The sequence below is a fragment of the Pseudorca crassidens genome, chromosome 11 (assembly GCF_039906515.1).
Source record: "Pseudorca crassidens isolate mPseCra1 chromosome 11, mPseCra1.hap1, whole genome shotgun sequence".
In the NCBI taxonomy this organism is placed as follows: Eukaryota; Metazoa; Chordata; class Mammalia; order Artiodactyla; family Delphinidae; genus Pseudorca; species Pseudorca crassidens.
Genome location: NC_090306.1, coordinates 81,814,759 through 81,831,678, shown reverse-complemented (window position 1 = coordinate 81,831,678; position 16,920 = coordinate 81,814,759). Strand labels below are relative to the sequence as shown.

Genomic DNA, 16,920 nt, shown 5'->3' with positions numbered 1-16,920 from the left:
AAAGAAGCTCACAAGAGAGTTTACAACTGTCTAGAATGATCAGGGAACACTTCAAAGAAATACAGAGCTGGGACTTAAGGAACACTGAGATTCAGAATGGCCAGGGAGAAGACAGTGGGAGAAGGAGAAAGGCAGAAGGGAGAAAGGGCAGAGGATCCCACAGGCATATCTATGTCCCACTCCTCTCCCTGGGAGCCCTTAGTGCTGTTGGCCAAACACACCTGTGGCCAAGAGGGGCCATGTGAGGAGTTCTGAATATGTTAGAAAGGAGGCTGCTGTCACTTCCATGCTGAGCATCACTGCCTGTGTGAGGTCCTCCAGAGCTCTCTTAGGTGCCCTCTGGCAGAACGACCCGGCAATTTTCCAAATGAGGACTGCTCCTCAACCTGGCCCTGAGCATCGGTCATGAGCAGAGCTCCTGATAACTATAATAATGTTTGACTCCAGTGGGAAATAAATTGCTTTAAGCCACTGAGACATGGGGGTTGTTTGCTGCTCCAGTATAACCTACACCCTAAACGCTCCCAAAGGTGAAACCAGAAGCTGATAAGAAAAGGTGCCTCCACCTCTTCTCCATCCTCAATGCCTTTGAAGCTGACACCAAGTGGTCAAAAGGCCTCTGCAGCACCACTCAGAAGCCTGTGCATTTGAACCTTTCCCAGGCTCTTCAGCTTCTTGGCCTTTCATGTTACAAAACTGGGATTGTGCGAAGGTACAAAAGCTTTGAGAAAGGGATGAAGCAAGGCCGTGTCCAAATTGGGAAGGCATTCTTCTATTTGCCACTGGTGCAGGGATTAGGGGCCAGGATTTAATACTTTGTGTCTAGGCTTAAAAGACAGAGAGGTATAACACAAACGCACTGCAAAAAGAGTCTAAAACAGAGAAGACATTCTGAGACTTACAGTTTGTGCTTCCCTTAGGTTAGCTCTTATATTTGGTCTAAAGAAGCTTTTGTTTCTTCTTCTAGATTCAAATACTCCCCTTTTGAAGATCATGACTGCCATCTGCCTCAAAAAGAAGAATTACATATGAAGTAACAGTGGGATGTACTTCTCAACTACTAATATTAAGTACTTAATCATTTGTAGAGTACAGTAGATTTCTGTTATTTCATGACATTTTTATACCTTTATCGTGGCCTCTCTATAATATCCTCTGGATTCTTCCTGTGATTGTGAGGAACTCATTAATTCCAGTTGCCTTAACTCATCAATTTTAGCCAAAGCACGCCGAGCAAATGCCTACATGCAATTAAAATAAATTTAATTCATAGTAAGTTAGAGTATAGTGATTAAAAATGTATCAAGACAGTATGTTTTATTCTCCCAGACACTTGATTTAATTGGTGAATTAAACTCTATGCTGATGCTGATTCTTTAGAACATGGTAGCTATCCGGTCAATCATTTCCGAGAAGCACCACTAATTTCTGTAAATCTAAAGTTAATAAAATGTTGGATATACTAACTTTATGAATTAATTCAAAAAGTAAGGAAAGTCAAATTCTGGGCTAAACAGCAGCTTCATATAGACGATCACTTCTCTGGCATTGTACACACGTACGCACACAAGCGCGCGCGCACACACACACACACACACACACACACACACACACACACACACCCCTCCTCAGTGCTCTTCTCAAATTCTAACCTTTCTACCAAAACAAGCTGTATTATCTATTCAATTGTTCACACTGTCCACTAAATTGTGAGGTCCTTAAAGGGTCTTATTCATTTTTCGATTTCCAGTACCCAACATATAGGAAGTATTTATTAATATATGAGGAAAGGAAGCAGGCTAGCTTATTTAATCAGTTCACCATTATTATAATTCTTTAGCAATAACAGCAAAACAAGTTCAATTCATGCAATTTATTTTACTAGTTCTTTGAAGTACTTTATTTATAATTTATGAGTTTTCATGAAGATGCTTCTAGAACACAATAGTAACATAAAGGGTTACATTTTCCAATAAGAAAAAATTCCAATAGGAATCAAATGGTCAAAACTCTGCAAACATTTCGATCCCTGATAAATTTAATAGCTATAGAAACATGCCACCACTAGTACACTAAAACTACGCATGTATGGTGAGCAGTTTCTAGAATGTATCCTAGGCTAGAAAAAGTATCCCACAAGGGCTGTATTAAGCTGTTCTCCTGCTGAAATCCAACCCACCCTGTACTCACCAAGCTATGCACACTGGTGCAGGGACAGGTTCGCCCAAAGGAAAGGGTGCCTGTTTCTAATTCTCACCAAGACCCCATCCACTGACAAGCCAAGTACCACATACCATAATGAGAGTACCTGTTTTCATCTGCACAGAGGTGTGCCATAGACCAATAGAAGCCCCAACCAGTTAAGTTATAGTTCAAATATTCAATCAAAAATATACATAGGAAAAGAGGAAAAATAAGAAATAGAGTATACTAAATAAATGGTGGTAGGAAGCAGAGAAAAGCAAGACAAATGGATGGTAGGTGGCATGGAACACAGTAACTAAACAGGGAAAGAAAGTAGCTTGCATACAAGAATACAATAAGGAAGGGAAGATATCAGAGATCTGATTCAGAAAAGGAGTAAAGACGGTAGAACTGAATAGAGAATAAAGGGGGAAACAGGAAGTGATGCGAGAGACCAACAGAATGGAGAAGTCAAGCAAATTTCTGCAAATAAAGCCTGGGACTTTTGTCTTTGCTTCACTGCAATTCTTTGGGTTTTGTTTGTTTGCTTGTTTGTTTTCTTGCCGCTCATCTAAAGAAAAAAATGCTGAATATGTTGTATTTTTAAATACTGGCATCCTCAGAGTTAAAAGCAGCGTACCTCTCCGTGAATACCAGCCTGGCAGTCATAGTAGCATTGACAGACAGCGGTGTAAAGAGTAGCTCTCCACGTCAAGTACCTGATGGACAGAAGTGGGACCGAGGATTCCATACATACACTGGCCCACAGGAGATATTCCAAGGCCTGAGACAGAAAAAGGGCACAATAGAATGTCTTTTCATTTTAAGCTAATAATGCCGATTTTCATTTAATGTTATCAAATTATGAGTGGTGAGCCCAAGTTGCTGACTACTTAAACTAAAAATACCACAAATAATGAGTCAATTAAAAAAACAAGCATTTAAAAGTAAAAGAATTATCTCAAGAACTCAAAATCTCAAGTTAACCATTTTAGAATGTCTTCCTTCTTAGCTCCTAAAAATCCTATGAACTCAGCTTATTTTTATTAACATTTATCAAGTGTCAACAGTAGTCCAGGAGCTAATTCCAACAATGCAATTGTTATTAGCTGGTCTCAAACCAATGTATTATTCTGAAAATAAACTGGCATAACAGGGTAGGGAAAAACAGGAAAGGCTTACAATCTGGGGTCTGTGATACTTAGCAGAAATGGTCCAGGATTAGAAGCAAAAAGACCTGGGCTTCAGTTCCAATTTTAACACCTAGTATCTGTGTCATTTTACTTCTCCAGACCTCAATTTTCTCATCTATAAAATGGATATTTTAGCACATCACTGCAGTACTATTATGGGAAGGAGATAATGTACATGACACACTAGGATGATTTTGACTCAATTGTAAGCCGTCCATAAATAATGCCTATTACCAGTGTAATTATTCCGAAGGTACAAACTGAAACAAAATTTGGGGGAAGGGTCACCATTGTTATTGGCCCATCCGTTGGAATATATGTAAGAGCCTCTTGTGCTATTCTATCTACAGTTAAAGAACTTTTCCCCACAATCCCAGTGATAATCCTTTTTGGACATATTTTTCCCATAAAGCCCTGGAAAACACTATTTGAAACTGGGAAACACTATTTGATGATAATGTATTCTGCAGTTAACTTCGTCAATATTTTCCTTTCTTTGAAAATATTCTAGGGACTTCCCTGGTGGCGCAGTGGTTAAGAATCTGCCTCCCAATGCAGGGGACACAGGTTTGATCCCTGGTCTGGGAAGATCCCACATGCTGCGGAGCAACTGAGCCCATGTGCCATAACTACTGAACCTGCGCTCTAGAGCCCATGAGCCACAACTACTGAGCCCACATGCTGCAACTACTGAAGCCTATGCACCTATGCTCTGCAACAAGAGAGAAACCACCACAAATGAGAAGCCCGCGCACCGCAACAAAGAGTAGCTCCCGCTTGCCACAACTAGAGAAAGCCTGCGTGCAGCAACAAAGACCCAACGCAGCCAAAAAAAAAATATTCTAAAACCTCAAAGGGTAGCCAGGACATGGAAGCAACTTAAATGTCCATCAACAGAGGAATGGATAAAGATGTGGTATATATATACAACAGAATATTAGTCAGCCATAAAAAAGAACAAAATAATGCCATTTGCTGGAACATGGATGGACCTAGAGATTGTCATACTGAGTGAAGTAAGTCAGACACAGAAAGACAAATATCGTATGATACAGCTTATCTGTGGAACCTTTAAAAAAAAGGGGTACAAATGAACTTATTTACAAAACAGAAGTCGAGTCATGAATGTAGAAAAATTATGGTCAACAGTGGATAAGGGGGGAGGGATAAAATGGGAGATTGGGATTGACACATACACACTACTATTTATAAAATATATAACTAATAAGAACTTGCTGTATAGCCTACTCAATACTCTGTAATGGCCTATATGGGAAAAGAATCTAAAAAAAAAGAGTGGATATATGTATATGTGTAACTTATTCACTTTGCTGTATACCTAAAACTAACACAACATAGTAAATCAACTATACTCCAATAAAAATTTTAAAAAAATAAAATTTCAAACGGTAAATGGACTGTACTGCCCTTCACTTGATTGAATATTAGAAGAAATTTGGGCTCTGCTCCACATATTGCTATTAGAACTATTACTGGGATGGAAATAAGAATCTATGAGCAAAGTATCTCAGAATATCAAATTCTAAATTCTATCCATGGGAAAATATCAGCCTTAACAAAGCAGTCTCCCAGGACTATTGGGATATTTCCTCACTTGTCTCCTTATCTTCTTAAATACCCCGCTTCCTTAAGCATCTTCCTTAATCCACCAGAGTTATCCTTCTAAAATGCAAATTGAGTTGTGTCACTCTTGTGATTTAAACATTCAATGGTTCCCTATTGTCTATATAACAAAGTTCAAACCCTTTATAGGGCATTTTTTTTCACATCTTTATTGGAGTATAACTGCTGTACAATGCTGTGTGAGTTTCTGCTGTATAACAAAGTGAATCAGCTATACATACACATATATCCCCATAGCCCCTCCCTCTTGCGTCTCCCTGCCACCCTCCCTATCCCACCCCTCTAGGTGGTCACAAAGCACCGAGCTGATCTCCCTGTGCTGTGCAGTTGCTTCCTTTATAGGGCATTTATAGGGCACAACCTAGTCCCTGCCTTCCCCCACCCCACCCCCATTACTCTTGACCTTGCATAGTATGCTTAAAGCTGGTCCAAAATACTTTCCATTCCACAAAACATCTTAATGGTCCAAATATGCATCTCTGCTCACTCTGTTCTCTCCTTCCCCATAAGACTGAGCTGAAACTCTACCTCCACTATTAGCAGTGGTACTTGGACAGTTAAACTCCACGAGCCTCAGGTTCTTCATCTGCAAAACAGGTATACCAGTAACTGTTTTATAGGATTGTTTTCATTAATACATGCTAAGTGCTTAGAACACAGTAAACACATACTAAGTGTTAGCTTTGCTAATGACAATGAAGACAAAGAAGAAGGAAGGGGGAGCATGGGAAAGACAGAGGAAGAGGAGGAGGAGAAGGGGGAGGGAGAGCAGGGGAAAGAGAACTAGCTGCTGAAGAGGACTCTGCTAACATCCGTAAAGAGAAATGCTCTTTGCTTCAATTCTGCCTCTCCTGTAATTGCACTGTATGTATATACATGTGTATCTATACACTGTATATAATTTACATAGATTCTTACATACACATATATATGTCACATCCAATTGCATTAATATGCTCCTGTGTGTGATTCCAAAACCTTATTCTGATCTCTTTGAAAATAACAACAGTGCCTTTTTTGTTATTATATCCCCAGCACCTAGAGCAGTGCCAGGTACCTAGCAGATATTCCCAAGTGCTATTCAATGAATTCACTGAACAACCCTAAAGTCAGCAGAAACAACCAAGGGAGAGTTAACAAGTCGTCTAGATTCTCAAGAAAATAATGATAATAAATTTGGACAACAGAAAAAAGCTCCTCTTCCAATCACAAATTCAGCCTTCAATAACTGAGGAAATAATTAAGGAAAAATAAGTCTGTAGTAGTCAAACCCAATGTGAAAAGGCAAATCATCAAAAAGGTCCAGGAGCTTCACAGGTATAAAGCAAACCCATCAGATTGACAAAGCATTTAACAGTAAAAACAGATGAAACACTGGTAACATTCAGACCCTATTACCATCTTTGGAGCCCTCAAAGACAATGTGTATAACATGTGTGCAAGCAGCTCAGTGGACATCTAAAAGAAAAAAGAAGCCTGAAAAGCCAGAACTCTCCACCGTCTGGTCAATTTTGAGTCCAGAGGAAAGGGGGCTGTTGGAAGCAAAGCGGGGTTTGACACAGACTTGTAATATTCTTTGCTATCCGCTGGGAATGTAAGCTCATCCCACTAGAATGCAAGTTCACCTTAGGAAAGGGCCCTGTCTGTCTTGTTCACACTGTATCCCCAGCCCCCAGAATTTTATCTGGCATGTAGTAAACATGCAACAAATCTCTGCTGACTGACTGACTGAACTTCATTGAAAAGTTTCAGTTCATGATGCTAAACATGGACCTACTTCAGGTAATCACAGGATCAAAGGGTTGAAAATCTATCTAATTTCATCCCCTCCCCAACATCACTAGCACCACCACCTGATGTCCCACACCTTCCCCGCCCACGACTTCCCACCTCCAGTAACAAGGAATATGCCATGTGGCATAAGAAGACAATTCTAAACATGAACTTCTGTAATCTGAAATGCAATCAACCTTGATACACCTCTGGTGCATTCATCCTAGTTATGTCTTCTGGAACAGCACAAGACCACTCAAACCTCAACTTGCAAATCACCGCCTTCCAAGAATCTGAAAGCACCTGTGCAGCCTGCCCTCTCCCCCAGCTCTCTCTCCAGGAAAAAGATCCCCAAGCACTTCTATACCTCCCAGGACTGCACTTCCCTTTCCCATCATGGTTGGTCTTCCACGGCTTTGCTCCAGGTTGCCAAAGTCCCTTTAAAGTGTGTAACTAGACCATAGTGAAAGGAAACTCCCCCTCCCTGGTTCTAGACACTATATCTCTACTAAGTTGGCCTGGGGTCGCTTTACGGCTGTTTTCGTTGCTGCTGCTGTCATTGTTTGCTGATTTTGCCACACAACTGATATGGAATTAACAGTCAGCAAAACTCTTGAATTCCTCGTATCTGCTGCACAGAAATCTTATTGTGGATTTTACATTCAGGTTGTTGTATTTGGGGGGAGGTGGAATTAAACCATGTATAAACTCCCCCCCCCCTTATATCCACATCTTTCCAAAGTTCTCAGGATTCCTGGTATTAGAAATTTCACATTTCAAAATAAAAATAGCATCAGTGAACAGCTGTTCACATGATGTTTGGGTTTGGCCTCAGACTTAGCATCAAAGACCCTAAATCACAGATTTTAGTGCCAGAAGGGACCTTAAAAGTAACCTAATCTGACTCCAAGAGACTAAACTGCTTGTAAGTGACAGAGCTGGGGCTGAAATTCAGGTCTCTGGATTCCCAAGTGCAGCAGGATTCTTCCCACTAAACAGGGAAACTATGACAAAAAGGAGAAAAGCCATCATTCCACTTAGGGCTCTGAGAAACCATCATTCAGGTTTTAAAGATGAAATGCCATTTCCAAAAAAAAAAAAAAAAAACCTCTCTTAATTTGTAGCATCTTTTCTTGCCCCTGAATTATTTCTATTAATAAAAACTTGACGATTCCAGGAGGACTATTGTCTTCATTAAAAAAAAAAAAAAGCAACTTTGAAAAACCATATTATAGGAGCCTAGCAAAAGCATGGTTCAGGTGTCAGGTAGGAAAAACACACACACAATTAATCAGCTGAGCCACAGGATGGCACTGCAGCGTCATTTATATCAACTCATACCCTTTGAGGGAAAACACTGAGAAGCATTTCAAAGGCTGGACTTGAAGTTTATGTAACCATATGAGGACTGATCTGACAACCACTGTTCAAGCCACACACTTTACCAAACTATTTCAATTTGGTAAATAGGGAAAACAGAAATCAACATTTTCTTAGAATAAATAGATTCTACTGAATTCTTTAATGTTTGCTGAGTACTATACTACAGTTGTAAATGCCTCAGAAGAAACTACAGCTTTTACCATAAAGGAAAGCAAACTGTCTTATGTCTTTAGGGAAAGAGGCTTAGAGAACTGCCCTCCCTCCATTCGCTAAGCTTATGCTGGTGACCTGCCTCAGCACAAAAGTGCTTCCCATTCGGGGAAAAGCCCTGGCCAGTCTTGGTCTTCAGGATGCCTTCAGTCATGTCAGAAAATATTTCAACATTGTATCAGGAGCTCCCACACAAGTCCTCCATTTGCAGAGATGAACCAAAATACGGTGGGTCATGGGATATGCCAACAGACACGCCTTATTCTAATGGTGTTGAGAGGCAGTACAGGGTGGCATTGGCTCTGGCCTCCCACTACATCTCTAACTAGATGTGTGACCTTGAGCGAATTAACCTTTCTAAGCCTCAGCTTCCTCGTCTATAAGATAAAGGTAATGATGGCACCTTCTCAAAGTGCTGGTGTGAGGATTAAATGAGATAATATGTGAAAGCGCTTAGAAGCATACCATAGAGATGATAAGCATTCATTCGACAAAGGACAGTGATGGTGGTGGTATCCACCTCATAAGACTATTATGGCATTATTGTGTATGCAAAGCCCTTCGCACAGTACCTAACACAGAGTAGGGATTCAATAATAATACCAAATGGTAATCATAATTCCCAGCTCCTATAGGAATAGGACTTTAGATTGCTCTGGGGTGACATCAAGAAAAGCCTAAGGATTCCACATCTGTTTCTCCTTCTGTCTTTTGCTATAACAGACTTGAACTCTAAAGTAGCTACAGAATCAGGAGGATTCAGACGTGGCTGGACTGCCAAGGGCTTGTCCCCATTAAATGGACCCATCGAGCCCATTTATAGTCTCAGCTCAGGAATCAACTCGTCAGCTGAGGGTCTGTGAATTTCAGGGTGAAAATTAATTTCCTTGAAACTTATTATACTGAACAAACTGAAAGAATTTCACCCTGATCTGAAAGTGCCAACTGTACAGCCACCCACCACCCCCAAATTCTTGCATTCCTCACTCCCCCACTCCCATCCCACAAGATTGGGACATAGAACGATCCTCCTTCAGGCCTTCCTTATTTTGTCAGAGAGAAACTCAAGTTATATGAGGGGGAAAGAAGATGTCTTACAAAGGGTATAAATAAGAAATTATTTTAAGATGACTATCATGTTAAATTAAAATTCTCTCAGCATTAACAAGTACAAACACTAACAGTTAAATGTTGGCACAGACATCTCTGCCCTTCAAAGTCCTGCCAGACAAATGCTATAAGCAGACCAAACTACGATGGCTCCACGGAGCAGTATTTGTTGCCACAGCAAGTGCAACAGGAGACTGCAAATTCTTTTTAGGAAATCATCTGGAACTGGATAGAGAATCGTTGGAATAGTCTGCAGGCCAAATTTACATTATACATGGGACAGTCTCCCCTCATTTTAAGTCACACTCAAAAAGCTGGCAGAGAGTTTGTTCAAGTCACTGTCAGTAATAGAGCTTTTAAATGCAAGGAACAAAACAGAGAGAGAACACCCAATTAATGTTATCCACTAAGCATGCAAATATCTTTGCTTCTATCTATTTTTTAAGCATTGTCAACTTTTAAGATACTTGGCTGTGTTTTGAGGAAATAAGGAAAAAATATCTGTCCCGAGCGTTAGAATATTCAGAGCAAGGTTTGCATGCAGTTGAGAAGACTAAAGTAGTAGTGTTGCAAATGCCAGAAGGAACTCAAGTATGGTCTCAAGGAGAGTATATTGTCCCTTCTTGGCCTACATTCCAATGACTGGACAGTGAACACAGGGAATAAATATGTCTCCTGCAGACAGAAGTGCTACCAACATGGTAAGGAAGTCAACAGAAGTGTCAGCCACTTCCTCGAGCTGAAACCAAGCAGTAAGTACTGGTCAGTGAGAATCTTACTGTAAAACAAAGTCAGCTCAAAACTGGGACATAGTTTAAGAGTTTGTTCACCCAACTAGTGTCTGGACCATAAGTACAGTCCAGCTCTTCAAGCAAAATGCAGTCCAAGCTCCATAACAAGACATAAACAGGCTAACCATAGTTTATCACCCAAACCAGCACATTTTTAAAAGTGAAAGTAGGCACTATTAATACTTACTCCAGGACAACAGGCATAAAACAGGACTGTCTTGGGCAAGCTAGAATGGATGGCCACCCTCCCCAGAGATATAGTTATCAGATGGATGTTCAGTAACGTATTGACAAGTTATGACTAATTTGAGAGACTGAAGGGCACTGGAGAAATACCTATCAATTTTAGAATTCTTTCTTCTCATTAATACTTTATTGTCTACATTTTTACATGATCATATTAAAGGAAAACTAAAAACAGTAAACCTATGTAAATTCACTAAATTTTGTTATATAATTCACAAATTTTCTTTGTTTAGTATGCAATGCTAACAAAAGTCTTAAGAAAGCCAGGAATTACAGGGGAAGATATTTTGTCGGTAAATTCCATACCTTAGAAGAGTGACCTATGATCATCAGTTTTCTGCAAATGGTGTAAATGTAAATGGTACCTAGATGGAGAAAAAGATTAACATGTTTTACAGTCAAATGATGAAATTTTACATTCCAATTTCTGCAGTTTAAGTTGGTAGCTCCCAAAACAAGTGATTTTCTCATGAGAAAATCTGATACTGGCTAGAGAGTTATAATCATTATAAACTTTTTTGTAACTTGTAGCCAAATTACTGAAAGAACTAATATGACCATATTTTAAATATGTTGAAACAGGAATCTTTTAGTCTCTTTTTTTTTTTTTTTTTTTTCCCGGTACGCGGGCCTCTCACTGCTGTGGCCTCTCCCGTTGCAGAGCACAGGCTCAGCAGCCACGGCTCACGGGCCCAGCCACTCCACGGCATGTGGGATCTTCCCGGACCGGGGCACGAACCCGTGTCCCCTGCATCGGCAGGCAGACTCTCAACCACTGCGCCACCAGGGAAGCACCTCTTTTAGTCTCATTTTAAAGGCAGTTTAAGTTTTGAAATATATTGAACAAAAGAGTATTTTAGTAGCATAATTTATGTACTTTGTGGTTTTATTAATTCACATAAAATGTTATGGATTCCCATGGTTTCCTCACAGTTGAAAAACTGAAGATTTATCTCCAAATAAGACTAGAATACACATTTAATCAGATGGCACACAATACGCAAGAAGGAAACTCATAATTTAAAACTCATAATGCATAAAAGGTTGTATTATATTCATTCACTGTCTCATATAATATTTACCCCATTATTAAGGTACGTCCCATAAGCACTCTAATGAAAAACGCCATTTCCAGCTCCTATTTAAGATCATTCAAGTATGATTTTGTTTTAAAATCAAGCCACTAATTAAATGAGGATAGAAGACTATTTTATGGCAGCATTTGGAGGACGAGTGGGGAATGACATCACCATATAGCCTTTTGTATACAAAGGACATTATCAGGCTATAAACATAACCCAAAAAACAGTATAATACCATGCTTTAAAAAGGCATGTAATTATAATGACAATCAATCTAAATATTTTCTATAAAATATCTCATCTAAAATTCATAACCACCAAAATTCAACAATTCCAAATCCTATGTTCACGTTTAAACTTTAAAAGCTTCTGAGAAAACAGCATCTGCTCCAAAACACACATCCCTTGATTAAAATACATCTGCAAGCATAATAAACATTACACAAATCAGTGACCAAAAAGTACTGAATAGAATCTTAAACACTTAAAGTACCATAAAGTTCACAGAGAATACAAGTCCCCCACATTCTTAGTGTGCCTGCTCCCATGACAGAGAGTTGTTTATCTCATGTAAGATCCACTGGGGGAAAAAACCACTCAGCTAGTAAGAGCTCAAGCTCCGCATTCTCATCTCGACTTGGCTTTGTTGACCCAACTGTGTAACTGTGTTTTCAGGGGGAAAAAAAAAAAAGTCACCAAGTAAGGATATGCATAGGAAACACATGACTCTCCACAAAACACGTGATTCAGGTGTAAGCCAGAAGCCCAAACATTCAGCAGTGGGAGCTGTGGGATTTCAGAAAGCCCCAGGAGACCGCCCTCAAGAATAACAAGGGCCCTCTGTATTTCAAAGATGTGCCTTTAACCTTTGCAGCCCTAGTGCACCCTGACTATAACAGAATCCTTCTCTGATGGTTCAGGATCTTGGCCTGGCTCACAGATTCCATGGCAGGAGCCCGATGGAGAGAGTACATGGTACAAAACGGAGCACAGACTAAACCTTTACGTTCTCAGGCTATCTTTGCGAGTTGGTTTGATTTTTAACCAAATCCCTAATACAGAGTTTATTGCCTTGTCACGTGACTCCTTTTCATCTAAGATAGCCACCACCAAAATAATCTTGACTATTTGAGGGTTCAAATGAGTTGGGTTCAGGTTAGTTGAGATGTCAGATGTTATCCAACATTCATTTACCCAGTTAGATTTTGTGAAAGAACGAAGACTGGTTAAATGTCTTAAAAACAAGGGTGTGTGTGTATAATAGTCAATTAAAAGAGTGTTAACATCTAACTGGAAAGGTCAAATGTATTTTGAGAAACTGACTGCAGGTCAATTTATTTTTTCGTGACTTAAATTCCAAAGTTTTAAAACTACAAGCTCTTTGCACTTGTTAACCTCCCAGTTGGAATGCCCTTCCCCCAAACACCCAGATGTCTCAGTCAGGTGTTTACTCCAACGGCATCTCATCTCAGGTGAGGCCTACCATGACCATTCCACTTAAAACTGCTGCCCGGGACTTCCCTGGTGACACAGTGGTTAAGAATCTGCCTGCCAATGCAGGGGACATGGGTTCGAGCCCTGGTGTGGGAAGATCCTACATGCTGCGGAGCAACTAAGCCTGTGCACCACAACTACTGAGCCTGAGCTCTAGAGCCCGCGAGCCACAACTACTGAGCCCTCATGCCACAACTACTGAAGCCCGTGTGCCTAGAGCCCGTGCTCCACAACAAGAGAAGCCACCGCAATGAGAAGCCCGCGCACCATCACAAAGAGTAGCCCCCCACTCACCGCAACTAGACAAGGCCTGTGTGCAGCAACGAAGACCCAATGCAGCCCAAAAAATTAAAATAAAATAAATAAATCTTTTTTAAAAAATAAAATAAACTTGCAGCCCAGCCCCAGCCCAGCCAGTGCTCTCCCTAACCCCTTTTTCTCGGCTCTACTTTCCTCCACAGCACTCATCACCATCTGATACATCACTTAGTCTTGACTTGTTCATCATCTCCCTGAAGCATTATGTAAGCCTGAGAACAGGGTTTTTGTCTGTCGTCCACTACTGTATCCCTAGCATCTAGAACAATGCCTGGCACTTAATAAGTTTGAGATGAATTAACTAAAACAGGAACAGCAGTTAATGACACTAAGTATATATATCTCCCACAATCCAGGAACCTCACTCCTGGGCATAAGTCCCAGAAAACTCTCACACAGGTCTATAAAAGGACAGAGGCAAGGATATTCACTGCAGAATTATTTGTGCAGTTAGAGAGGCAGGGCAAACCAGGTACCCATCCCTACGGGTGCATAGCTATCTGCCAAATACAATTCAGCAGGCAGAGTTAACAAACTAGGTTTACATATAGCAACACGGCTAGATTCTAAAACCATAGTGCTGAGCTGAAAACTATTTAGGAAACAGGATAAAATCTAGAACACGATGTCATATGTATAAGGAAAAAGCACACACCAGAAAAAGGATGTAGAAGATACAGAAATCGTTCAGCCTTTTTTTTTTTAAGAATATTGGGGGGTTTTGTGTGTGATCTGAAAAGGGTTTCAGACAGGTGCATCATTTCCACCTTTCAAGCAAAGCCTGACTGCAGGGCCCAACCCTCAGGCCTATCACTCCTTCCTGAGTACAGAAGCTCTGCCTGTTCAATCCCTGCCAAGATGTGTGAGGAGTCCAGGTGCAGAGACAGCCGTGGCAACTCTGAGGATGAGGAGGCCCAAAAGCTTAACAATCACTGGACTGAAAAATGTCTTCCAGAGTCAGCCTTACCTCTGGTAGCAAATGTAAGGTCTAATTACAATCAAAATGTCAAATTATTTGGGGAGATCAAGGAAGTAAAAGGCTAGGAAATGTACTGTCAGTTGCCATGGATGAGAGAAAATCCAATATGTTTTCTTCCAGGTTATTTTGCCCTGGTCTTAGACACACAGAACACACTCTTATTACTTTTCTTTCAGGAATATGTTATCCAGAAAACAATACTGTAGGCGACTCATCAGGCGACTCATCGTAACTTCAAATTGTAACTTTAAAGAGAATTTTAGTTGAATTTAAATTGTAAGTCTTAAAAGGAAAAAACAAATGCTACATTTTGATAGATAAGATTCATTTCATGAAACATATATAATACATATATAATGCATATACATGTACATATGTGTATCTGTACGATGCATATATATGTATGTAAATACACTATACACATACATACATGCACATTCTCAGAGCTCCTCACTCAAAATCAAGCAGGACAAGAAGGCTGATGCATAGGAAGCCCTGGTCATTGGCCGAAGTGTTCATGGAGAGGACCAATAAACGCATGATGCTTAGAAACGATCTAACCTGTCCTCCGATCCTTCCCCATTTATATTTACTTACTAACTGTGGTCCCTATTTTGTATATATGTGAAACTGATTATCCCCACAGCCTCTGACCCTCCCTTGAGCAGAAAATCCACAGACATGCTGTATAAGTCCCTCCTCGTAAGGACAAACTGAAATATAATAAAAATGTAAAAAAGCCCGCAAGTATCCTATTAGGAAATAACATCTTTATTAAATTGCTTTATAAGGGTGTGTTAGTTTCTGCTTTATAACAAAGTGAATCAGTTATATATATATACATATGTCCCCATATCTCTTCCCTCTTGCGTCTGCCTCCCCCCTCCCACCCTCCCTATCCCACCCCTCTAGGTGGTCACAAAGCACCGAGCTGATCTCCCTGTGCTATGTGGCTGCTTCCCACTAGCTATCTATTTTACGTTTGGTAGTGTATATATGTCCATGCCACTCTCTCACTTTGTCCCAGCTTACCCTTCCCCCTCCCCATATCCTCAAGTCCATTCTCTAGTAGGTCTGCATCTTTATTCCCGTCTTGCCCCTAAGAGGAAATGAACATGTTTTAAATCACAAGGTAATCAAGTCACCGTCAAACTCAGTATTTAAATACCTTTCTGAAAGACACAATGAAAAATAAAAGACACTGACATATACCATTGAATATAATCCAGCAAAGTTGCTCCTGTGGCAAAGCCACCTGCATGATGAGCCTTAAGGAGGACAAGATATGCAGACACCGGGCCACAGATTCTTTATTCTGCAGGTTCATGTCACTGTCACAGACCAGCTGGTAGTTGCAAATATTTCTGCCACTTAAAGCATGAAACTGAAACACATGAGGAAAAGAAAAAGAATATAAATAACGTGTATGCAACTTAGGAAAGCACTTCTTAAAATGTACAAAACTAAAATGGAAACGATTCTTCTTAACTGATTCAATAAATTAGTAGAGGTCAATAGACTGAATGTTTGTGTCCTCCCAAAATTTATATGTTGCAACCTTGCCGTCTGCCATATGGGGACACAGGGGGAATCAGGCCCTTATCAGACACTGAATTTTCCAGCACCCTGATCATGCATTTCCCAGTCTCCAGAACTGTGAGCAATAAATGTTGTTTAAGCCATCCAACCTCTGGATTTTTGTTACAGCAGCCTTATTGGACTAACATATGGAAAGAAACACGGTAAAATAGGTTTCTTCAAAGCATTCATTTAGTTAAGATCACCTTTCCTTGGTCAAAAAAATTTTCAAAAGCAAAAAAAAAAGTACAAAATCCTACTTCCAAGAATATAGAATTGAATCAATTTTTGTAAAGCCCCACAATGGCATGTTAACATATTAATTCAGATGTAATTATTACCATTTACACAATTCCTTCAGCAAATGTTTGCTGACCACCTCTGTTTGCCACACGCTAAGCAACAGGGAGTCAAAGATGACGAAGACAAGGCTCTTGACAGAGGGAAAAGTGTTCCAGGCACACACAGTGTTAGGAATGCTTGAGGTGCTTGCTGTGGTCACTGATTTGAAAGTCTTTTTTAAAGTTGGATGAGAAGGTTTAAGATAAATTAGGCTATAGAGGTGGTCCATGGTCAGAACATGGAGAGCTTCCACACCATTGCAAGGAATATGGACTACGGCAAAAGGACAAATCCAAAGAGCAATGGAGTACAATTATTTGATTTACACTTTAGAAATTAATTCTGACAAAAGTGTGAAAGATGCAAAGCAGATGGAAGACAAAGCTACATGCAGGAGCTAGGAGAGATCAAAGGCCTCTGAGGTTGTCCTGAGAAACCATAATTCAAGAAGAGTCATGTACCACAATGTTCATTGCAGCTCTATTTACAATAGCCAGGACATGGAAGCAACCTAAGTGTCCATGGACAGATAAATGGATAAAGAAGATGTGGCACTTATATACAATGGAATATTACTCAGCCATAAAAAGAAA

At 40.1% G+C, this 16,920-nt stretch overlaps 1 protein-coding gene across 1 annotated transcript in view; it reads right to left on the bottom strand.

The window, feature by feature from the left end:
• Positions 1-16,920, bottom strand: part of CFAP54 (cilia and flagella associated protein 54) — a 310,761-nt gene that overhangs the window by 272,659 nt on the left and 21,182 nt on the right. The window contains exons 4-8 of the mRNA XM_067697614.1: positions 15,620-15,791; positions 10,841-10,899; positions 2,825-2,968; positions 1,128-1,241; positions 903-1,004 (exon numbers count right to left, since the gene is read on the bottom strand). Coding sequence (XP_067553715.1) covers positions 903-1,004; positions 1,128-1,241; positions 2,825-2,968; positions 10,841-10,899; positions 15,620-15,791 — 591 coding nt within the window. The remainder of the gene's footprint in view (positions 1-902; positions 1,005-1,127; positions 1,242-2,824; positions 2,969-10,840; positions 10,900-15,619; positions 15,792-16,920) is intronic.